Source organism: Microcaecilia unicolor, chromosome 6, assembly GCF_901765095.1.
Source record: "Microcaecilia unicolor chromosome 6, aMicUni1.1, whole genome shotgun sequence".
NCBI classification, from domain to species: domain Eukaryota; kingdom Metazoa; phylum Chordata; class Amphibia; order Gymnophiona; family Siphonopidae; genus Microcaecilia; species Microcaecilia unicolor.
The window spans coordinates 135,815,217-135,839,682 of NC_044036.1; the positions used below are offsets into that span (position 1 = coordinate 135,815,217).

Below are 24,466 nucleotides of genomic sequence, written 5' to 3' on the forward strand. Positions count from 1 at the left end.
GAATTTCTTCATGCACTGCAACATTTGAAGAAAGTTCCTTTATGCACTGGAGCAGTTGCAATTTGATAATCTGATATTGGGAAAAGATACCTCTTCAGTCAAGTATATTTGTGGAACATTATTTTAATATAAGTCATGAACTACCAGTGGTGTTTGTTGGAACTTTGGAGATTTGATGTGGATATTTTTGGTTTTTGATGTCTAAAACAGACTACCAGGCTTATTTTCGAAAGAGAAGGATGCCCATCTTTCGACACAAATCGGAAGATGGGCGTCCTTCTCACAGGGTCACCCAAATCAGCATAATAGAAAGCCGATTTTGGGCATCCTCAACTGCTTTCCGTCGCAGGGACAACCAAGTTCACAGGGGTGTGTTGGAGGCGTAGCGAAGGCGGGACTTGGGCATGCCTAACACATGGGCGTCCTCGACCCATAATCGAAAAAAGAAGGGCATCCCTGTTGAGCACTTGGATGACTTTACTTGGTCCTTTTTTTGTTACAACCAAGTCACAAAAAGGTGCCTGAACTGACCAGATGACCACCACTTACTCCCCCAGTGGTCACTAACCCCCTCCCATCCTCAAAAAAATTCTTTAAAAAATATTTTTTGCCAGCCTCAAATGTCATACTCAGGTCCCTGGAGCAGTTTTAGTGGGTGCAGTGCACTTCAGGCAGGCGTACCCACCACGAACCCACTGTACCCACATGTAGGTGCCCCCTTCACCCATAAGGGCTATGGTAGTGGTCTACAGTGGTGGGTAGTGGGTTTTGGGGGGTGGGGGGGCTCAGCTTACACGTTAAGGGAGCTATGCACCTGGGAGTAATTTGTGAAGTCCACTGCAGTGCCCCCTAGGGTGCTCGATAGGTGTCCTGGCATGTGAGGGGGGACCAGTGCACTACGAATGCTGGCCACTCCCACGGCCAAGGGGCTTGGATTTGGTCGTTTCTGAGATGGGCATCCTCAGTTTCCATTATTGCCAAAAATCAGATACAACCAAGTCTAAGGACGACCATCTCTAAGGTTGACCTAAATTTCCAGATTAGGGTGTCCCCGACCGTATTATCGAAACGAAAGATGGACGCCCATCTTGTTTTGATAGTACGGGTTTCCCTGCCCCTTCACGGTGACATCCTGCGAGGACACTGGTCAAGAAAAACTTGGGCGTCCCCTTCGATTATGCCCCTCCACGTGGGTTTCGGCTATTTTTCCCCGTTTTTTTTGGTTACCAACTTTTTTCTCCATTTTTGGAGGCTTTTTTTTTAATGTTCTTTTTTTGCTCTCTTTTTTCTGGCAATAGATAATTTACCCCCCTGCTTACTAAGCCACGCTAGCGGCTGGTGGTGCGCTAATGTTGACACAGCTCATTCACTTTGAACGGGCTGCATCGGTATTGCCGCTCGGCTTAGTAAACAGGGGGATTAGTGGGGCCAATGATAATATCTGGGAATCCCTTTGGTCAGACCATTGCTCTTTGAGGCCTCATTTCTTGAAATTTTGAGATTTTTTTATAAAACCCCCCCCCCCAAGTCTGGGTTAGCCATTTTGTTAGCGAACTGCATGTTTCACGCTGTTTCTGAACTATGATGTAGATACCATACGTGGATGTACTTAGTGCCAAATCTGCAGTGGCTTCAGGACAAAGCTTTGATGGAATGCCAAAATCTAGGTGCAGCCACTTATGACATGTCAATAGCAGGTGCAGGTTATCAGATTTAAGCGTGCCATGCAACACGACCATGGCCCACCTATGCTCCTGTCACATGTACACCGATCTCACAGGTACACGCTAAGGAACTGCCAATCACTGGTGCCTCAGAAGCATGTAGGTGCTAATATTCTACAACAGGATTCTCTAACGTGCAGACGGACATACACAATCTCTCACTCACTCACTCACGCTCTCTCTCTCTCTCTCCCATGCACCCTCCCAGACACTCTCTCTATGTACCCCCAGCTTTCATCCAATCTCTCTCTCTCTCTTTCTCTCACGTACACCTTCCCCAGCCTTCGCCCAGAGTCTTTCCCCTCATCTGTCTTCAGCTGCAGATTTTGTCACAGGATCCCAGCATCCCTGCTGCGACTCCTCTGTCCACAAGCTTGAGCCGCAGAGCACCAGAAGTTCAGGTTGCTCTCGCAATTTCAAGTCTCGTGAGACTTGAAACTGCGAGACCAACTCAAAGTTCTAACTCGCGGACGGACGCGTCACGACAGGGAAGCAGGGATCACGCGACAACAATGTCCCCCCCACCCCGCCCCCACTCCCTAAAATTGCTGAGCTTCTGTGGGCCAAGAGGAGGCACTTGGCAGGCCGGATTCTGGCCCAATGGGCTGTAGGTTGGATGAGCCTGCTCTATAAAATACAATGCACATTTGGAATCTAACCTTAGGCACCCAGTTACAGAATTGCACTTGGTGCTTTTAACAGCACAAACGTGCAACAAAAGCACAAACACATTTCTGATTCCTATAACCTGTACAGTTAAAATACCGCAACTTAAGATCTTTGCTGATGAAATTACAAAAACAAATGCCATTTTGTAAAACTGGAAACGGCCAAGTGAGACTCAGGCTTTATCTTGAGTTTGCTGTACCTACCGGAACTTCTGACATGGTGACAGAGATATTTTTTGGCTTGACAGTCAGGTGGACACACTGCTGCAGGTCGGAGGCGAACCTCTGGGGTTCATCAGCTCGATCACACCTGTCCTTTCTGGAACAGCTGAAATTACAACAGGAACTGTCACAACAGCGCTAATAATAAACCCTCCTTCCTCACACACGTTTTCAAAATGTAATCAAAGGCTCTCCTTTGCTTACACTGATTAACAGCAACTATTTCCCCAGATACAGAAGGACCGTGACACAGACTACGGCATCACTTGCTCACTCTGCATCCTGTACTTTACAAGGGACAATCCTGAAAGCCAGCAAGCAAGATGTATCAGGGCTCCACCTGGTCAAGTTGCCACTCAACGCATATTCTCACCATTAACCAAGGGCTCAGTTTACACAGGGCTCAATATTCAAAGCAATGGCTCCTGCCTGGTTAAATCACCTGTTCGGGGCATAACACTAACATTCAGATGAAAATGGTAACTGAATTAAAAAATGCACAGGATAAACACAAAGGAATCCTGTTTAAAAGGAATGGATTCACGGAAGCTTAGCGGAGATTAAGTGGCAACACTGGTCAATGAGAAGCAAAGCCAGTGCTGGGCAGACTTCTCAGGTCTGTGCCCTGATCCTGACTGAATCGATTTGGATGGGTTGGAGTGGAGCTGTTCAGGGGCTTCGACATTAACTTCAGAAATTTTAGAACTAAGACCGTGCTGAGCAGACTTCTACGGTTTATACCCTGCAGGGGCATAGCCAGACACCAAATTTTGGGTGGGCCTGGGCCCAAGATGGGTGGGCAGAACTCCACCTTGTCCCACAAGTGATTTGGTCTCTCCCTCCCTCGCCTACATGCCATATGGTCTCTCATACACCGCCCCCCCCCCCCCCCCGCATACCTTTTAAATAGCAGATTTTCACTGGCAGTGAACAGCAACTAATACACACTGCTCATGTTGGCCCCACAGCCTTCCCTCTAATGCAACTTCCTGTTTCCGCATAGGCAGGAATACATCAGAGGAAAGGCTGTGGGGCCGGTGCAAGCAGTATGTATCAGTCGCTGCTCACTGCAGGCGAAGATCTGCTATTTACAAGGTATACAGGAGGGACAGTTGTTGGGAATTTTTGTCTGGTGGGGCTTGGGGATCCCTGCCAGACACATCATAGGTGTGCTGCTACTGGATGGGCCTGGGCCCACCCCGTCCCACCCTTGGCTACGCCACTGATACCCTGAAAACTTAAATGATAAATCAAGACCAGGTGTACATATGAAGTATCACATCATAGCATATGCAACGAGTTTACCTTGTTGGGCAGACTGGAAGGACCGTACAGGTCTTTATCTGCCATCATCTACTACGTTACTATGTTAACCGGTTAGTGCCAAACTGTAAACCAACTATTTGGAGGGTTCCAGGGGCGGAGTCAAACTGTAAACCAACTATTTGGAGGGTTCCAGGGGCGGAGTCAGCCCTTGGCTGGTTAAGTGATGATATTCAGCATAAAACAGGTCTACGTAAAACTCAGTCCTCTGTTTAAGTGGCAACCCATAGCCAGTTAAGTGGTGAATATCGCACGTAATCGTCTACGCGTTAGCCAGCACCGCAAACCTGGAAATTCAGTGCTGGTGCTCGGACATGGCCTGGCACTGAATTTCCGGTTTAAGGTCGGCAGCAGTCAGCAAAACGCTGATCGCCACCTGCTGAGTATCGGGGTCCACATTTAATACCAGTCCCTCAAGTGAAGGTCCCAGAATAGGCTCGGCTAGCACACAGAGACCTGCAGCAGCTCACGTATTTCATGCAAAGCTGAAGCACAAGGTCACCTCGAAATTTCATACCAAGCCACACTAGAAGTGACCGGTGCATCAGTGTAGCCGGTCGTGTGTTTCATCTGCCATTTGTTTGTTACACGATTTGCACTGGTGCTACAAGGGTTAAACTTTCAGAAAGAAGTAATGTTTGAAAAAATTCAGTTAAAGGAATTTTGTAAAAAGCAAGACTGAAAGAAGAGAAAGAGGGAGGGAGGCAGGCACATGTGTCAAGACGTATAACTGCTCTTATATCCCCCAAATTCCCGCATGAGGTTTGATGTGAATAACACAGAAGACGCCAAGCAAACCTAGGAGGTTACAATGGCTGCCTCTGATCAGCCACAACTCTGCATATTACAAGAAACGAACTGGTGGGTCTGAATAAAAGCTGTAAACGTGCAGTGAATTTGGCAAAATCCATGCATCTTTGTTTAAGAAATAAATATCACCCTTCACAGCCTGTAGGGAGTGGGGAGGAGAAGGAGGAATTTCAGTCATTGCTTAACAGTGATTTCCATTGGCTGCATGTATCGCTGTAAATGATAGGCTAAGTTAGAATGGTAGGGGGGGGGGGAAGAAGGCTGTCAGTGGTGATTTAAGTATATAAAAGAAGGTCCCAGGTTGGGGTCACAACTGAGTCTTCATTCCTATCCGGTTGAAGTAGGGAAAAGGAAGCAATTTACCACAGATCTAGGTTGGCCACTTGTCCAAAAATCAGGGGTGGGGCTGGAGGTGTTCTGTGAAATGGGTGAAATCCCTAAGTGGTTCTGAATTGGGGGGGGGGGGGGGGTCACAGTGCTGGATTCTCAAAAGCAGGAGGTGGGAACTGCAGGTCCAAAAATACAAATGAAAAATATAGCCGTTCCCGATACCAAGTCAGTCACTCTTAGCCAAACTGGAAGAATATTTGAATCCTGGTGGGACACAAGGTGCCAGAGAAACACTAATAATGACTAGCTCTCCTCTCACTCCTTCCGGATCAAAGGTTACATCTGTATTCTGTTGTATTCCCTGCACAACTTTCCCTCTGTGCATCTCAGGCATGCAGATTTTATTTTGTTAAGTTTGGTTTTTAACTTGCTGAAATAAAGCTTTAGCTTTCATTGCCTATTTAGTCTGTAAAAGGCTACTTTGCTTGGAGGAGTGATTTAATTAAACGGGGAAGAAAAGGCCATTTTGTTTTCAAGCACGTAAAGGTGATCGCTGCTGTTTCTTTCTCCTACCAGACAGCGAACGCCAGCCTGCCACAGCATTACCGTTCCCGCGAAGTCTCCTGCACACCACAGGTTCCCATAGGGATTTCTTGAAGGATAGGGAGGAGGAGTGTGTGCTTTAATTAAAATGATCCACATGGTTAACCAGAAAAAATAAAAACAAAACATATCAACACTGCTCTTCAAAATTCTTGCTAAAGCCTCTCCAGGTATAGTCTGGATTTGCACTAGGGCTGTATCAAATATTTGATTCAATTCTGCCCCGAAAAGTGCTCCGAATACATTATTCGTATTCGTCCAAACACTTGAGCTCTGATCTCATGTTGATTCTTTTATTATTTGTTATGTTAAAGCTCAATGCCCATTATTCCTATCCAACTAATAACAAACTATGCACCCTGCCTTTTGCTCTCAGGATGCTCAGGATAGAAAGAGAAATCAGGTGCTGCACTCAATGATACCACAAGGTATAGACCATTTAGAATCTTGGGTGTGGGGGGGGGGGGGGGGGAGACCCAAAACTCCACCTTCCACCCTAGCTGTCTGGTTTTCAGGAAAACCAAAAATCATGCAAGCCAACCTAGAAACATGACAGCAGATAAAGGCCATATGACCCATCCAGTCTGCCCATCCTCTGTAAACCCTAATTCTTCCTGTTCCTAAGCGATCCCACATGCTTATCCCATGCCTTTTTAAATTCTGGAACAGTCCTCGACTCCACCACCTCCACCGGGAGGCCATTCCACGCCTCCACCACCCTTTCTGTGAAATAATACTTCCTTAGGCTACTCCTAAGCCTATTCCCTCTTAACTTTGTCATATGCCCCCTCATTCCAGAGCTCTCCTTCATTTGAAAAAGGCTCTCTTCCTGTATATAAATGCCCTTGAGATATTTAAACGTTTCTATCATGTCTCCTCTCTCCCTCCTCTCTTCCAGCGTATACATGTTGAGGTTCATAAGCTTGTCCCTATAATGTTTGCATTCAAGACCGCTTACTAATTTCGTAGCCACCCTCTGGACCGACTGACCCCTAGCTAAACCAAGCACATGTAATTTATCCAGGACTGGCTTAACCTATGGACCAGGTGAGGCTCTAGCCCAGGGTACCAGGAGATGAAGGGCCCCAAATGCCTGAGCCTGTGATGTCATTGGCCTTATAAGGTTAAGCTGACCCAGAGCTTGCCTGGCGGCTTTGGTTGTGCAGGAAAAAAAGAAGAGCCGGCCACCCCCTTCCTCTTTCTGTCTCAGGCCATCTTCCCCCGTCTACCTTTAAAGGCTGTTTTCCCCTCCCAAATACAGATAATGTTTCACCTAACACTACCCGCATCGGCCCTGGCATCTTCCTTCTGCTATGCCAACCCCTCCTTTGACATAACTTCCTGTTTCCACAGGAGCGCAGCAGAGGGAAGAGGTGGGGCTGATGCAGGTAGCGTTAGATGAAACGCTGTTGGTATTGAGGGGGAAGTTGCCTTTAAAGGTAAGTCGGGGGGGGGGGAGGATGGCCTGGGGGTGTGCACAAATGGGAGAACTCTAAACCAAAAGTAGGCTCTGGGTGCCATGGTCCACCCCTCTTCTCCCCCACCCAGGGAGAACTGACCCTTCAACTGTGCCAAAGATAAACGTCTCCGTCCCCCTAATTAGGTATAACAATGTGAAAAAAGCTAGTACTGTATATTGTAGTAGTATCCTGCAAAACAGTCACACAATAGTACAAAAATTTATTTGCATATATTTTACAAGTTTCTGCACTTACTCTTGTATTTACACAGGTTTTTCTGATGTCTTTTTGGGAGCCTGGATCCTTTCATATGCAGATCTGTTATAGTTCTACACTAGGATTTCTCAACCCTGTCCTTGAGACTCACCTAGCCAGTCAGGTTTTCAGGATACCCACAATAAATATGCATAAGATAAATCTGCATAAAATGGAGGTAGGGCGTGCAAACTTATCTCATGCTTATTCATTATTGCCCTTTAGCAACCACCATAAAATTCTCATATATTTCTCTATGTGTTTATTTACCCAGCAGACAGAACCTGGACCGAATTCGAACTACTATCAGAAGACCTCATCTCTGAAACACTTAAAAGATTTGCCAAATCCCACTGCAAACTAGACATTTGCCCAAATAACCTCATGAAATCTGCTCCTCAACAATTCATAATAGACCTAACGAACCACGTAAACTTCATGCTACAAAACGGACTTTTCCCAAAAGAAAAAGGAAAAATCTTACTCACCCCAATTCCTAAAGATACAAAGAAAAGCACAAGCGAAATAACCAACTACAGGCCAGTAGCATCCATACCACTAATAACTAAAATAACTGAAGGAATGGTAACGAAACAACTCACAAACTATCTAAACAAACACTCAATACTGCATGATGCCCAATCAGGATTCCGATCAAATCATAGCACAGAAACGGTATTAGTCACCCTTATGACTAAATTTAAACAAATAATAGCAACTGGAAACAAAATACTCCTCCTACAATTTGACATGTCAAGTGCCTTCGATATGGTTGACCACAAAATCCTATTACACATACTTGAATATTTTGGCATTGGAGGAAATGTCCTGAACTGGTTCAAGGGGTTCCTAACCCAGCGTTCGTATCAAGTTACATCAAATTCAACCACATCTAATGCATGGACACCTGAATGTGGAGTACCACAAGGATCACCCCTCTCACCAACCATTTTCAACCTAATGATGATCCCTTTGGCAAAACTCCTATCAAACCATAACCTCAACCCATATATATACGCCGATGATGTAACAATATAATCCCTTTCAAACAAGACATCAAAGAAATCTACAACGAAATCAATCAAAGTCTACACATCATGAACACATGGGCAGATGCATTTCGTCTGAAATTAAATGCAGAAAAAACTCAATGCCTGATACTCACCTCCCAATACAACACGAATGAATTTACCGCTATAAACACACCAAAATTAAACCTTCCAATCTCTGAAACGCTAAAAATCCTAGGAGTCACTATCGACCGCCACTTAACACTCGAAACTCATGCAAACAATACAACCAAAAAGATGTTCTACTGCATGTGGAAACTGAAAAGAATAAGACCATTCTTCCCAAGATCCGTCTTTCGCTGCCTAGTGCAATCCCTTGTACTAAGCCATCTGGATTACTGCAACTCACTATACGCAGGTTGCAAAGAGCAAATACTGAGGAAACTCCAAACAGCCCAGAATACAGCAGCCAGACTCATCTTCGGAAAACCAAAATATGAAAGTGCAAAACCCTTACGAGAGAAGCTACACTGGCTTCCACTCAAGGAACGCATTACTTTTAAAGTGTGCACATTAATCCACAAAATCATTCACGGCGAAGCTCCAGCCTACATGTCTGAGTTAATAGACTTACCACCCAGAAACGCCAAACGATCATCCCGAACTTTCCTCAACCTCCACTTCCCTAATTGCAAGGGCGTAAAATACAAGACACTACACGCGTCAACCTTTTCTCACGTGGGCACGTAGTTCTGGAACGCACTGCCGCGCAACCTGAAAACGATCTACGAGCAAACCTCCTTCCGCAAATTATTGAAGACCCATCTTTTTGAAAAAATTTACGGAAAGAACCAAAACACATAAAGTCCACACTCACTGTTCACTAATGCATCAATACATCCACTTCTGAACTCTCATCCCCCGTAATCTCACCTCACTCATAATTTTACTCACAAAAATATGTATATCATACATAATGCCCTTTTAGCTTCCCGCTGTCTTCTCCCAATGTTTCAAGGTTTTGTTCCAGTGTTATATTCCTTAACAATACTTTGATTGTCTAGCATAACTCTTCACAATGTAATCCATAACCAAGCTGTAACAAATTGTATTTCCATCATTCATATCGTATTGTAAGCCACACTGAGCCCGCAAAAAGGTGGGAAAATGTGGGATACAAATGCAATAAATAAATAAATAAATAAATATCAATATCATATACTAATTGTTCTCACCACCCAATCCAAACATTCATTCTCGCATTCATACTATTGCATTCTACTGATTTTCTACATTGTAACACTTTTCAGATTTTCAAGGTTAAACAGTATCACTTTTTTCAAGCCTTTATAACTAACAATGTTGCACTACCCTTCTTAGACTTCAAAGTCCCGTAAAAAATAACTGGCACCTATTGTGCCATGTTTCTTCCTTACAAAAAAATGATCTTCTCTTCAGCCGGAGCTTAGCTGTTGACTTATATTTGTTCCGATGAAATATCCAATCTTTTAAGCAATATCCTTAGTTACGACCTTTGTGCTGAAGCAGATTAGTTGATACTCCCCTTGGAAATCCTGTGCTTTAATCACCGTTCTGGATAATAATCCAAATTGCTGTCACCCTGAGAAGACCACAGTCAATTGGTATACAAGTTTCTGTTCCGTCAAACCCTACGCATACGTTGTGTTTCACCCAAAGGCATCATCAGGGGTTTAACTTCAATATCACACGTCCTCTACAGGAGTCTGCAAATTTTGCAAACCCCTGATGATGCCTTTGGGTGAAACACAACGTATGCGTAGGGTTTGACGGAACAGAAACTTGTTATTATACCAATTGACTGTGGTCTTCTCAGGGTGACAGCAATTTGGATTATTATCCAGAACGGTGATTAAAGCACAGGATTTCCAAGGGGAGTATCAACTAATCTGCTTCAGCACAAAGGTCGTACCTAAGGATATTGCTTGAAAGATTGGATATTTCATCGGAACAAATATAAGTCAACAGCTAAGCTCCGGCTGAAGAGAAGATCATTTTTTGTAAGGAAGAAACATGGCACAATAGGTGCCAGTTATTTTTTACGGGACTTTGAAGTCTAAGCAGAGGTAGTGCAACATTGTTAGTTATACAGGCTTGAAAAAAGTGATACTGTTTAACCTTGAAAATCTGAAAAGTGTTACAATGTAGAAAATCAGTAGAATGCAATAGTATGAATGCGAGAATGAATGTTTGGATTGGGTGGTGAGGACAATTAGTATATGATATTGATATGAGGATAGTGTTGTATACAAAGATTTGAAATTTGAGTAAATAAACACAGAGAAATATGAGAATTTTATGGTGGTTACTAAATGGCAAATGATATATCTATATGAGTAACCAGTATAGGAGCTGGAACTCAGGATTTAGTATAATGTATATTCATTATGGATATCCTGAAAACCTGACTGGCTAGGTAAGTCCAGAGGACCAGGTTGAAAACCTCTGTTCTACAAAATGTCATATAGGGGATAATTCTCTATAGATCACTTAAAGTTAATTGCTGGGATAATGTGGGCTCAGTGTAAATTCTATACTGGCAATTGTGCACGCAATGGCCATTATACAATAGTAAGTCTGCATTTACGTACCTATTTTTGGTGCAAGCGCCTACACAAGCTCAATGCTAGTGTAACTGCTCGAACCTAAATGCAGGCAATTAGGTGTGTAATTGCCAGGATTAAAGAACCCACGTGCCACGCCACTGACCTGCTCATGCCCCTCCCAGGTCCAGCCCCCCCTCCCTGTACCTGTGCCCTATGGATTTTACACATCCAATTTGTGGAGTCTTCACTAAGAGCAGTTATGGGTGTAAATGCTAATTAGCACCAATTAACACCAATTATAGCTAACTTGTAGTTGACACCAATTAGCAGCTACTTATTATATTAAGTTACGTACACAACTGACAGCATTCTAAAACCTCCCCATGCAACTTTGCACAGTAAAAATAAAATTGTCCACGCAAGTTTACCATATAATACAATATGATATGGTACTTATAGACTCCCAACTCCCAGTAAACTGGATCAAAGCGGGTTACAAGCAACAAAAAAGAAACTACACTAATTAAGCATATAATTTCTGAAAAAGATAGGTTTTCAGCCCTTTACAAAAAGACAAGTGAGTTGGGTAAAGAATACCAAAATTGAACAGACTTATATACAAAAGTTCTGGAAAAAGCTATATTTGATTCCACAAAATGATGGCATTAGAGGGATAGAGGGTAAATATAAAAGAACATAAGAGTTTCCATAATAGGTCAGACCAAGTAGCCCAAGATCCTATTTCCAACGGTGGGCAATCCAGGTCATAAGTACCTGGTTGAATCCCAAAGAGTAGCAAGATTGCAGAATCCCAAACAATAGCAAGATTCCAGAATCCAAAAGAGTAGCAAGATTCCAGAATCCCACAGAGTAGCAAGATTCCAGAATCCAAAACAATACCAAGATTCCAGAATCCCACAGAGTAACAAGATTCCAGAATCCCAAAGAGTAGCAACATTCCATACTATTTAACCCCAGGGATATGCAGATCTATATGAGAAGAGAGGGAAGACATGACAGAGATATTCAAATGCCTCTCAAGAGGAATAGTTCCAGAACAAGAGACTGTCATGAGAAGCACCATCAGGAGAAACATAGAGCAGATATTTCTTCACATAAAGGGCACAAAGAAGCAGCCTCCCATTACAGGTACAGACAAAACCATAGAGGGTCTCTAACTGAAAGAGAGATCAATCAGGGGTTTGGCACTGTGCCAGGGATGAAATTAAGCAGACTAGACCTGCCGGAATATTCTGTGTGTTTTTATTATGAAACTCTGGGTGTCTGTGGCTTTTTATATTAACATGTCATGGAAGTCAGCCATCAACTAGCTCTTTAATTTGTCGTATATAAATAAAAGAATTATCAGAGAGATAGAGAGCATTCAGTTAAAAACAGATGTCCCTTAGTGAGCTGCTGCTCTCTGGCTACACTGGGCATGAAAGAGAACAGAGATGGGGGGGAGGGGGGGGGGGGGTTGGTGGATGACCACACCAAAACCCACAGTAGTCCTGTACTGGAGCTCCTTGCTCTGCCAGTGGAAGCTGCAGTCTGCAGCACCTACCCAGCCCCTGGAAAAGATCTGAAAAAGGACACAAGAAGCAGAAAGCCAATACTCACCCTCCCACCCACCCATTACAGCAGTTTATCAAGACTTGTTACTGAAGCCGCACAAAGTTCAGTTATGGATATTGAATGGTAATAGGCTTCTCACCAGAACCACTATCTTCCTTTTACATCAAAATCTGATCTTCCCTATATTGATTCCTTCTGAGCGGCTGATGTAACAACTTTAGTTTTTCTTTTCATTTTATCTCAACCATTTCCTCCTATTTCTTTAAGCTTCCAGCTTAATTAGAACCAGTCCATGAGTTATCCTTCATGGTTATGGATGGGCTGGATGAACGAGGGGTAAAAGAGGCAGTCAGAGAAGACAAGACCATAGTAGAGAGATTAAATTAATTCTTTGCTTAAGTTTTCATCGAGGAAGATGTGGAGAGAAACCAGTGCTAGAAATGGTATTCAATGTTGATGAGTCAGAGAAACAAACAAATCTCTGTAAACCTGGAAGATGTAATCTGATAAACTGAAAAGTAGCAAATCGCCTGGACCAGATGGTACACATCCCAGAGTACTGATAGAATTGAAAAATGAACTTGCACAGCTATTGTTAGTAATGTGTAATTCATCTTTAAAATCAAGCAGAGGTGATCTGGGAAATTATACAGCAATGAGACTGACGGTGGTGCCAAAATGGTAGTGACTATATTATAAACAACAAAATTACACAGCATATACATAAGCATGGATTAATGAGAGACAAAGCCAACATGAATTTAGTCAAGCAAAATCTTGCCTCACCAATCTACTACTTTTCTTTGAAGGGGTGAATAAGCATGTGGATAAAGATGAGCCGGTCGATATTGTGTATCTAGGCTTTCAAAAGGCATTTGAGAAAGTACCTCATGAAAGACTCCTGAGGAAGTTAGAAAGCCATGGGATAGGAGACAATGTCCTATTGTGGAATAAAAACTGATTAAAAGATAGAAAACAGAGAGTAGGGTTAAATGGTCAGTATTTTCAATGGAGAAGGGTAGATAGTGGGGATCCCAAGGGGTCTGTGCTGTGACCGCTGCTTTTTAACATATTTAATTAATTTATTTATTTAACACATTTATACCCCACATTTTCCCACTAGTAGTAGGCTCAATGTGGCTTACACAAGACTGTAGGGAAACCTACAGTGCATTAAAATAAAATTAAACAATGTAATAGTAAAATAGTGAATGTTTACGTATCGTATAGACAACAAAGATAATAAGAGTGAGTAAGAAAGATAGAGTCCATGGACTTTGCTGTAATAAAAGAAGAGGTAAATTAGGTTGAGTCAGGAAAGTAGGCCTTCTTGAACAAGGTGGTCTTCAGTAATTTCCTGAAATTTAGATGGTTCTGAGTTGATTTTAAGAATTTAGGTAGTGCATTCCAGAGCTGTGTTCCTATGAAGGAGAAACTGAATGCATAGGTAGACTTGTATTTAAGACCATTGCAGACTGGATAATGTAAGTTTAAGTAAGAACGGGAAAGACTGGAACTGTTTCTGGGTGGTAGGTCAATTAGATCTAACATGTATCCAGGAACTTCACCATAAATAATCCTGTGAATCAGAGTGCAGACCTTGAAGACAATTTGTTCCTTAATGGGAAGCCAATGGAGTTTTTCATGAAGGGCTTGGCAGATTTGAATTTGGGTTTTCCAAAAATCAATCTGATAGGAATAATTAGGCCTTCAATCTGTCCCACTATGGCAACACTTATGTTCTTTTGATACTCAATGCTGGGAGCGGTGCGTGCCCCGACACTGCCAAGGTTAAGTCAGACCACGCCACGAGCTGAATATCGACCCATCTGTTTCTGAGTGCTACGACTGCAGTATGTAAATGTTAACGTGAAAGACTGCAAAGCCCTTGGTTAATGCTATTTTCATAGCCGAGCAGACTGTATTGTTGTTGCCCAAAACGAAATTCCTCAAACTTCTCCCTTTAGTTTTATGTCCTCCTTTATTGGGCTCCATTTACAGCAGGTGAAGTTCTGCCTTCACTACCTTGCGCATCCTTCCTGACTGGGTGAATGTAGCCCACTTGGCAGCAGATTTTGTTGGCTCTGTGTTCCCCCCCCCCCCCCCCCCGAATATCTTCCTGGTATACTCACATGTTATGAAGAACACACCAGCCGCAGTGGGGATCTTTGGAACCCAGACACACAGCACAGCTCTTGTATTGCTCACAACTCTCTACCGGCACTTGGCTCACCTGGAACAAAGATAAAGACAAAAGTTAAAACAAAGAAATAAGCAACCCACGGTGTCTTCCGAACACCAAAAGCCTGAGCTTGCAGACCACTGTGTTCGGCAAATTCTCATGCTGATCCAATAAAACGGCACCCCTGCTTGGAAAAATCCCTAAACAGGGACTAATTAGTTTACTGCCTTCACAAAAGTTCTATTATAAGGAGAGGACCTGGATTCAAATCTCCTCCTTCAGGGTCTGCTGGGGAGAGGGAGCACCTATCATTGTGCAATAATGACACCTAGTGGTCGGATTCTGGAATGAGTCCTGATGCACAATCCCAGCCAACAGCTGTCACTGAAATGAAGAGCTGTAAGTTGGGAGGGGCTATAACATAGGGGTGAAATCCCTGGGTAACTGAACGGGTGCCAGACTCTGGCCCTGGTTCCTACTGAGAAGGAACCCAAAGGAGCAGAACGAAACTGATAACTTCAATCAAACAAACCAAAAAACAGTTTATCCACTAATTAAAGAACAACTCCACCTCATCCACTTACTATAACCACTTCTCTCCACTATCCGGCTCAGCTGCGTTATATGTTCATAAGAACATAATAGCCATACTGGGTCAGACCAATGGTCCATTTAGCCCACAATCCTGTTTCCAACAGTGGCCAACCCAGGTCACAAATACCTGACAAAACCCCAAAAAGTAGCAATATACAAGGTTAGATCATTTTTTCAAAGACTTTTTCTGTGTGTAAAGCAGGCTTTACACATGGAAAACACTTTACCGACTTACTTCGAAATGCAAACTGCAAAACCAGAACGCTGCAAGCGAGCGAAAGCATGTTACGTTCTAAGTACGACCTGACAGAGAAGTTCAAACTCAAGGGCACTTTCTCATTCCTTTTACGACAAAAGCATTAGTATTATATTAGGTAATTGTAGTCATTTTCTACCTTTATGTCTAGCAATATTTTGCATAGCAATTCTAAATTACTGGCAATAATTACCTTGGTATTAATTGTGATTTCTGACATGTTAATTAAGAAATGTTAATGAAGGAGCCTGCTATGCTATAATCATACCTATGCATAAGAAATTCTTGTTGATTCAATAAAAGATCTCAGAGCTTCCAAAGTGCCCTTTATTTCCCTGGGCCCAAAACTTTGGAAACACTTAACACATACAACTAATTGTGGTCACGCTTACAGTACCCCCATTCCCGACTGGAGCCCATGGCAGTGAGATACGGCTGTGCCAGCTGAGCAGTGTGTGTTCTCACCACCCAAGCAATGCTTGGGATGATAAGAAAGGATGTAGAAGGATCCGTCACACATCATTAAGAACCAAGCCTGGGGCTTACAGGGAGAAATCTGTCAAATGCTGCAGGAGGAAGAAGCAGGGGGTCTCATTTCACAGCAGGGCACCAGCCAAGGTCACTCAGCAATACACACGTGTACTGCGCCAGAGACCTTACACTACCTTCCTTGAAAAAATGAAAGAGTGGGATGGAAGCGGCATAACATAGGCAACCGTGACACCCTAACCCAGCCCCTCATTCCACTTAACCCATATAACAAATAACAACACATACTCTTTGTACATTAAACTTGGCCGAAGCTTTATTATAACGACAAGGCTGCATTCAAGCAAAACAACAGTCATGCAGGATACCCGAGTCACTGTAAGTTCCTCAAAGCTTCAAGTAATGTATCCAGTTCGCCGCCATTAGCAATACTGATCCATGCACTAAACACTGCATCCAGGGTGCTCCTGCCACGCAGCAAGGTGTCCCCGAACCCAGGTGCAGCAAATCCATCTGCACCAGACATAGCTTGATGGATTAGCGCTACTCCACTCACCCAGGCTCAGGTATTTCCGCCCTCCAAGCTGCGACACACACAAAATAGAAAACTTCAAGCAAAGCAATGGGTGGGTGGGAGGGTAGGCGGCTCTTCTTCATGTCCTTGAGGGCAAAAAGGGGTCCTCTACTGAGCTTGTGGGTTTTTAAGCCCCTGGCTAAAGTCCCGCTTTCCCATCAGGAAGTCTGGCTTTGGCAGGACAGCTGCTTTCCGGCCACCAGACTTCCTGATGCTTTGCGGCAAACCCCCACCACTGGAGCGTGGGTTCGCGGGTGCACGACGCTAGGTTAATGTCGGCTCCGTGCACTTCGGACTTCGCCTCTTACTTATTGATGCATAGCGAGTGCCTTGGGAGATGGCAAGTGGAGGCGTGGCCTCGTGGTTAGAGCACCGGTCTTGCAATCCAGAGGTGGCCGGTTCAAATCCCACTGCTGCTCCTTGTGATCTTGGGAAAGTCACTTAACCCTCCATGGCCTCAGGTACAAACTTAGATTGTGAGCCCTCCTGGGACAGAGAAATATCCAGAGAATATCCAGAGAATGTAACTCACCTTGAGCTACTACTGAAAAAGGTGTGAACAAAATAGAAAAAAAAAAGTAGATACAGAAGGGAGTTTGGAAAACCACTGAATTGTGCTAATTAAGAACACTGGATGTGCCATGCTGGGTCAGACCAGAGTCCAGTGTATATTTAAATAAAGAGATTGTTCCTAACTCAGGTCACCTACTGGTGTTGTTGAAGAGCCCACTCCTCCTACTCCCCCCTTTCCTCAGACCAGAGGTCCACTGAGCCCAGTATCCTATCTCAGCCAGTGGCACATCCAGGTCACAGGTACCCAAAGAGTAGATCCATTTCTCTTTGCTCACTCTATGAATGACTGCCTGCCTGGCCACACAGGCAGAACGGAGAGACAGTGCTCAGTCAGTTTACACTCACGACAGGCTTCTCCACAGCACAGCCCCTCTCCTGCTTCCGCACTCATTCTCACACTCTGGAAGCCAATGAATCCTTCTGTTTTCCACGCACAAGGGTTATGTCAGGCACACACAAGTGGAAGACATCGTGGAACTGCTCTTCTGGAGCTCAGAACTGAGTTTAAAGTTCTGAGCGTGCACAGCCCTTCCCTTGCGCAGGTGGCTAACCCAGAAAAACAGTTGCCACGACCTCTAGTGACAGGGATTTGTGTCAATCATTCCCTGGATTCTATAAATAGCACTCAGATTTGCGCTCCTGAAATGCATATGCAAATTAATTAAATAACAAGGTCAGAACCACCAATAATCGGGTGCTAACCAATTGTTGCAAACTTCAGAAAGCAGTACGCGTAACTCCTATACAACATAACTCAAAAGGGGGTGTGGCCGTGAGAGGGGAATGGGCGCATCAGGGGCATTCCAAAAAGCTGCGTGCGTAGTTATAGAAACTCAGCACTTACACATGACTTCATCTCTGCAAACAATTAAGCAAACGTTCCAGCCTTGGAGAGCAAGTGAACACACAGAAAAGAGCTCCATTTTAGAACTCTTCTGTCCTAGGAGGGATACAATCTAAATGCACATGAAACTGGGATGTTCAGTTCACTCTTTATAACCTTCATTTCTGATTGCACACATGGTTTTGAGCAAACTTAACCTAAATCTGACACCTTTCCAGTTTTCGTTCTTGTCTCAGGCACAGACAGGTTTACGGTTCGGTTACGCACTCGAAGAACATCTGTGGCAAAACTGCTGCCAAAAGCTATATGGTAGGCAAGGGGGACTCATACAGGTCACGATAAACCGTCCTCCTGCAGGACTCGTGCTGGTATGGTGACAGACATTTGCAGGCCTCTGGAGCTTAGGAAGCAGGAGCCAAGAACTGCATCCCAGGGAGGTGCAGTTCAGTTTATAAACTGCAAGAAAAATTACTTCGGCTTTTGAAGCAAAGTTTTCTGCCAAAGCTTGTACAAACTCTGCCTACTATTTTTCAGTGTACGCCATGAGAATGTGTGCGGCAGTCTCACAAAAATCAAAGTGGATTTGTTGGCAGGTTCGGAAATAGCAAATTGGAATGGCCACTCAAGTTTATTCACAGTCATAATTCGTAATTAATGGGTCTCTCTCTCTCTCTCTCTGCAGACTGTGCAATCGCACGGTGACCTGAGAAATTCTGTCAGGTGACTTTAGCAGTTCTACACATGATGGATTATCACAGGAGCTGCTGAGTGGGATTCTTGCTTGCAGGGCTGGCGGTGGAATGAATGGATGGAGGACAGATGGATAAGGATTGCTACAGGCTACCAGAGGGGGAAAGGTAGTATAGTGGAAGTGGGGGATATTTGAGCGGCACTGGCTACTATCGGCAAGCAGCAGGCCAGATTACGGTGTTATAGAGACTGCACCACAGGGACTGCACTGAGCCACTTCCAGAGGTTACAGCAGGTGTGGAACTGCATGAGGCAATACGCATAGGTCAAACACAGCAAGGAAATGGTAAATAGGAAGAGATGTGTGTGGGAGACTTGGAAACTAAACTCTCCTTTTCACAATCAAGAGGCAAACCAGATCCGAAGATCCAATACAACAGAGAAAAAGAACAGATTACGAGTGAAGGTCACACAACAATGCTTTATTACAACAATGACCTCATGTGGCCATGTTTCACCCGAAGGCTGCGTCGGGGGCAACGCTAATAGGGATCCTTAAAGCAAAGTGGTAGAGCGCCTTCAAATTTATTTTATTTATTTATTTATTTATTGTATCTGTACCCCACATTATCCCACCTTTTTGCAGGCTCAATGTGGCTTACAGAGTGGTATTATGAATCGCAATACAAACTATGTGCTGATGACAGCTTTAAGGAATCCAAATTGGCTAATGGAGAATATTAGTGATACCCTTGATGCAGCCTTCAAGCGAAATGTGGCCACATCGGGTCATTGTTTTCATAAAGCTTTGATGTGTGACCTTCACTCGTAATCCGTCCTTTTTCTCTGTGGTATTGGAAATTCTCCTATACAGATGTGCAGAGCTGAATACTACAGACGCCAACGTACTCAGCTTGTGACTCCTTGAAATGTGTTTGGTCTGAGCTCTCCTCCCAGGGCCATCTCAAAGGCTTTGCAAATGGTGGGCTATACCATCTACTCTGCAGTGGCACAGTGGGTGGGGTAGCAGCGTCTCACACAGGGTGCGATTCCAGCTCAAGATGCTCCTTTATGCGCTCTGTGCTGCTTTGCGACAGGATCTACCAATGGTGGGATGGTGTCTTGCTTCTCAAAGAGCTGAGTCTACTGGAACCGGCAGCCTGCTGCCTGCCTTAGACCTCCATAACGCTTCAGTGCTAGAGACCCATTCAAGGAGAACCTCATTCTCAGGTCAGTCTATCCACAAGGGTTCCTGCGTATCCACTGTGAATATCCCAAAATCCAGAGTGCTTAGGAGCTATTGCAGGACCAGGAAAACATATCTTCCCTCTGCATAACAAAACTCCAGCATATTGTAAGATAGAATCTTCGACGCCGAGACCTAAAGCAGGCCTTGAAGAGTTACAGACACATTATTAATTGCTCTTCGAGGTTTGATTAAAATCCTTCATTTGTTTGGTCCTCCGAGCTCTGTTACAAATTCTGTATTTAATTACTTTTCTTGCTGCAGTGATAACAGATGAGATAACGTTAATATTTCTTTTTATTAACCCCCCCCCCCCCCCCCAAAAAAAAAAGTCATCAGCAAAAAGAAAAAGTTCTGTTCTCTGTCAGGCACACAAAAGTATAATAAGAAGCGAAATTAAAAAAAAAAAAAAGCCTGAACAAATAAAACAAAACCTGAGACGAGGAGGGAACCAGAGCAGCAATTAAAGTGGATCCAGAAGGAGATGAACAGACAGATCTGCTAAAAAAGGAGGACAGGGAAGTTATAACCAAGCAAAACAAGGCTGTGGAATTATGATCCTGACGCCCTAGATCTTCCAGCTCAGCAAACTCCAGTCCACCTCAAAGCAGCCTAACCCGAGTTTTAGAAACTGACCTGGGAACGGGAGCTAGGAAAACAGAGCAGAATCAGTCACACCAAGGCGTCAAACTAGTTGAAGTATCCAGCTTCCCTGAGCAGGTCTGGTGCAAGTGTTGAACCTTCAGCCTACAACCCCCCCTCCCCCCCACATTAAAGCCTTGAGCCCCCCCAAAGGAATTGAATGGACTTCTTCTCATTTGCCGCACCAAGAATCAGTAGTGTGGCTTTGAAAAAGAGGCCCATAGAGAATAAACAAGATAATACTATATCACAGACACAGATAAATAACACATGACCAAAACGGGAAGAAGGTAGAACTACAATATAGTTAGGATAGGAGGAATGGAAAGAGCGGGAGGGGACATGTTTCAAAACTGTGCGGCCAATCCTATCCAGTCTCCATGGAATAAAGACAGAGAATCAGAAGTATGCATCTACGAAAAGGAAGCTCTTGAGTTCTGCCTTAGAAGTTGGAAGTGAATATTGATGGCGAAGGGACTGTGGTAGTCTGTTCCAGTGTTCAGGGCCTTGGACTGAAAATCGCTTTCCTAATATGTTCATGTTTCATTTCCCGAAAAGATGGTATTTATGCTGCTTATCCTAGAAATAAGCAGTGGAGTTTCCCCAAGTTCATTTTAATAATCGCTTATGGACGTTTCTTTTAGGAAGCTAGCCAAACCTTTTTTTAAACCCCGCTAAGCTAACTGCTTTTACTACATCCTCTGGCAACGAATTCTAGAGTTTAATTACACAATGCTTTATATGAGCAAACCAACATTTATAAATTAGATGATCCTGGGGCAGGGCTGTGAAGGGATTTGCGTTTGTGCATATACTTTTGAAAGTAAGTGCCCATATTAACCCTGAAAATTTGTGTAAGCTGAAATACTGTACAAATATATTCAGATAATTTATCCAGATATAATTATGTGGTTTGGGCTCTGTTGAATCTCCATTTTCATCTGTCTGCCTTTATCAACAGCCTGATAATTTAAAAGCTCTGGGTGCCTAATTTTAAGAGTTAGGTGCACGGATCTATATTTGGAAAAATACACCTCAGCTCAGTGACTAAATTTAGGTGTCTTAATTCACAAGGCAGGGAAGGGACTGGATTGGAGCGTGAAGTTAAGTGCTCAGTGCTAATTTAGGCAGGGACAACAGAGCATCTTTTTTTGTTGGGGGGGGGGGGTAGCCATACAAGCCGAGTTCTGTTCCCTCCATCTCCCTGGCTGTTGATTATGTGGGAGGCAAAAATATTGTAGGGGCAGGACCCTTGTGGCTCACCCTGTCCTCCTGCCTATAAATTTAGCAGAGTCAACAGCTGACCTAAATTTAGGAGGTTCTCTTACAAACACTTAAAGTTAAATTTAGGTGTCTATAATCAGCTGAACATTGACAGCTAAAATACAGCACACAACCCCCTTCCTGTGTTCAAATCCAACACAAATTCCAGGTGAAACAGGTCTACAGCCTCCATCAGCCCCATCCTGACATGTGTGCTTAAATCACAAGGTTTTCACAGGAGTCTTTCTCCCAGCTGTTTTTCAAAGAGATTAAGTACTACTCCTGCTTTGAACTGTTCTTTTCACTCCCCAAGTTTCTCCATTCTAATATGCAACAACCGATACTACCTATGACCTTCGTTAGACAATGCGAATGATGCAAGCTCCGATTATCATGGCTCTGAGCAAGGGAAATTGGAAAGTTACACCCAATGCTGGAACTCTCGCCGAAGGCCCGGCACAGTCCCAGGAACAATCCCAGTTCACTTCTCGGCTGGAAGCTGTATCTTCAAAATTCCCTACACTTTATCTGCTCTCTCCATTATCAACTGCTTTCAGACGTTACCTACAAGCTCTGCCAAGAAAGGGGAGGGTAGAGGGGGACAAGAAAAAGGACAGGAATGGAGAATCTGAACAAAATGACTGTCACAGTCTGTTGAAGAGCGAGAGGTATGTCCTCAGCAAGTGGAGGACCCTGTAATCAATCAAGTCCCTGCAGAACCCATAGACACTTAAAAAGGGGCTGTCAAAGCTCTACCTTTCCACCAAAACACACACACACTGGCCAGAAAAGAAAACCATCACTCTCAGATATGACAAACAACAGCGAACAACATCTCGTCAATATGCCCAGCACCTGAACGTGACAAGTACTGCACACTGCGTTGGCAGAATGGCTTCAGGGCTCAGCTCAGGCGGCTAATCCAAGTTCGCTACTCCACATATTAATGTCACTAACCTTGTGGGTTTGCTTCCTTGTCAGCTGGCCAAATTATTTTTTTTAAGGCTCAGTCTACAAACAAATAAATATGGGGGGGGGAAACAATTCACAGAGCAAGAACAGAACTTTGTAGGCCAGTCAATGGGGATCGAGGCGTTTGCAGAGCAGTCTCGAGGTCCAAGACATAAGCGTTTGTCGTAAGGTTACTGTGTTCACAGAAGCCCTGTACTGCATAAATGTCCTGTTTCCCGCTCACTCCTCAATTGGCAACGACCCCAAAACTCCTGGAAATTAGGCTAATGTATGGATTTTCAACCTAGTCCTCGGGACACACCCATCCAGTCAGATTTTCAGGATACCCACAATGGATATACACAAGATATTGTAAGCAAATCTATCTAGTTCCTATTCATTGTGGCTATCCTGAAAACCTGACTGGTAGGTATGTCTCGAGGGCTGAGTTGAGAATCTCTGAGCTAACAGCAGCAAGGTGTTAACACCAAAAACTGATTGATCTTTCCTATGAACCAAGATCTTAAACAAAGTCACACATACTGGTGGTTATGGTAGAATATCCTCATAAATAGAGGGGACAGAAGACTAATAAACCAGTCAACTCTCTCTTGACCTTCCTCTCCCCAGTCTTGAAAATGGAGATATTAGTGTTCAATACCAGAAAACATTTGCTGACCCAATGCAGGGTCAATGTATCCAGTGGCTATGAGAGGTCCATAGTCTATTGAACTTGATAACTTCTGGGTCACATCTGTGAAATAAATTATTTTTTTTAACTGTACAAATGAATGTAATAATAATAAAACTTTATTTATAACCCACTATATCTATATGCCCATGGATCAATGAAGTGGAAACGGCCTTTTGACTCCAGGTCGCCAGTTCAAATCCAGCTGGAGTTGGAAGGGGCTGAAGGTAGACCCCCTGAAAGCCTTCTGCTGATCTACGTGAAACGAGCTTCCAGTGAATGTGTCCACATCACTCTATAGAATTGCCTATATGACTGGTGGTAGCTGGCATCCTTGTAGACCCTACTACTTTTTCAGAGGTTCAACATACTCTTTCAAACTTACTCCCCAGTTATTATATACAGGACACATCATATAATCTAAAACAAAGATCTACTGAACCAGACAATAACACTTTAGAAAAATACTAGGGGGGTAAAAATTCTAGACTTTTGGCCATTTATACCGAGCAGACATACTCATTTCAATAAATCCCATTTGGAAGAGCATGGCTCATATAGCCAGCATAACAGACCTATTCCCCTGAAAACCAAGAGGAAGATAAGAGACGTATGATCACTGCTAAAGAACATGAGAAAATAGAGGATAGCGTGCTTCTTGCAATCATACAAGAAGTGTACATTAACCAGATGAGGTCAGGAAGGCAGCAAGACAGAGCTACTTCATGAAGTGGGTAATTGAATTTTAGAACAAAGTGACAGGCAGCATAAAAACCAGCAAGTGGCATTAAAAGATTCAGTAGCAGGCTGGATGATGACTTGGGAGCGATATTGTCACTTTGACAGTGGTAACTGGTGGCACAGCAAGAGGGCAAACTGGAGAGGCCACTAGGTCTTTCCACATCC

General features: G+C 43.7%; 1 protein-coding gene across 2 annotated transcripts in view; it reads right to left on the bottom strand.

Moving 5' to 3' along the window:
* The window catches only part of PLXNA1 (plexin A1), a 551,734-nt gene that overhangs the window by 214,138 nt on the left and 313,130 nt on the right, over window positions 1–24,466 (bottom strand). For both annotated transcript variants that reach the window (XM_030205992.1, XM_030205991.1), the window contains exons 5-6: window positions 14,698–14,798; window positions 2,597–2,720 (exon numbers count right to left, since the gene is read on the bottom strand). In XM_030205992.1, the coding sequence (XP_030061852.1) occupies window positions 2,597–2,720; window positions 14,698–14,798 (225 nt within the window). The remainder of the gene's footprint in view (window positions 1–2,596; window positions 2,721–14,697; window positions 14,799–24,466) is intronic.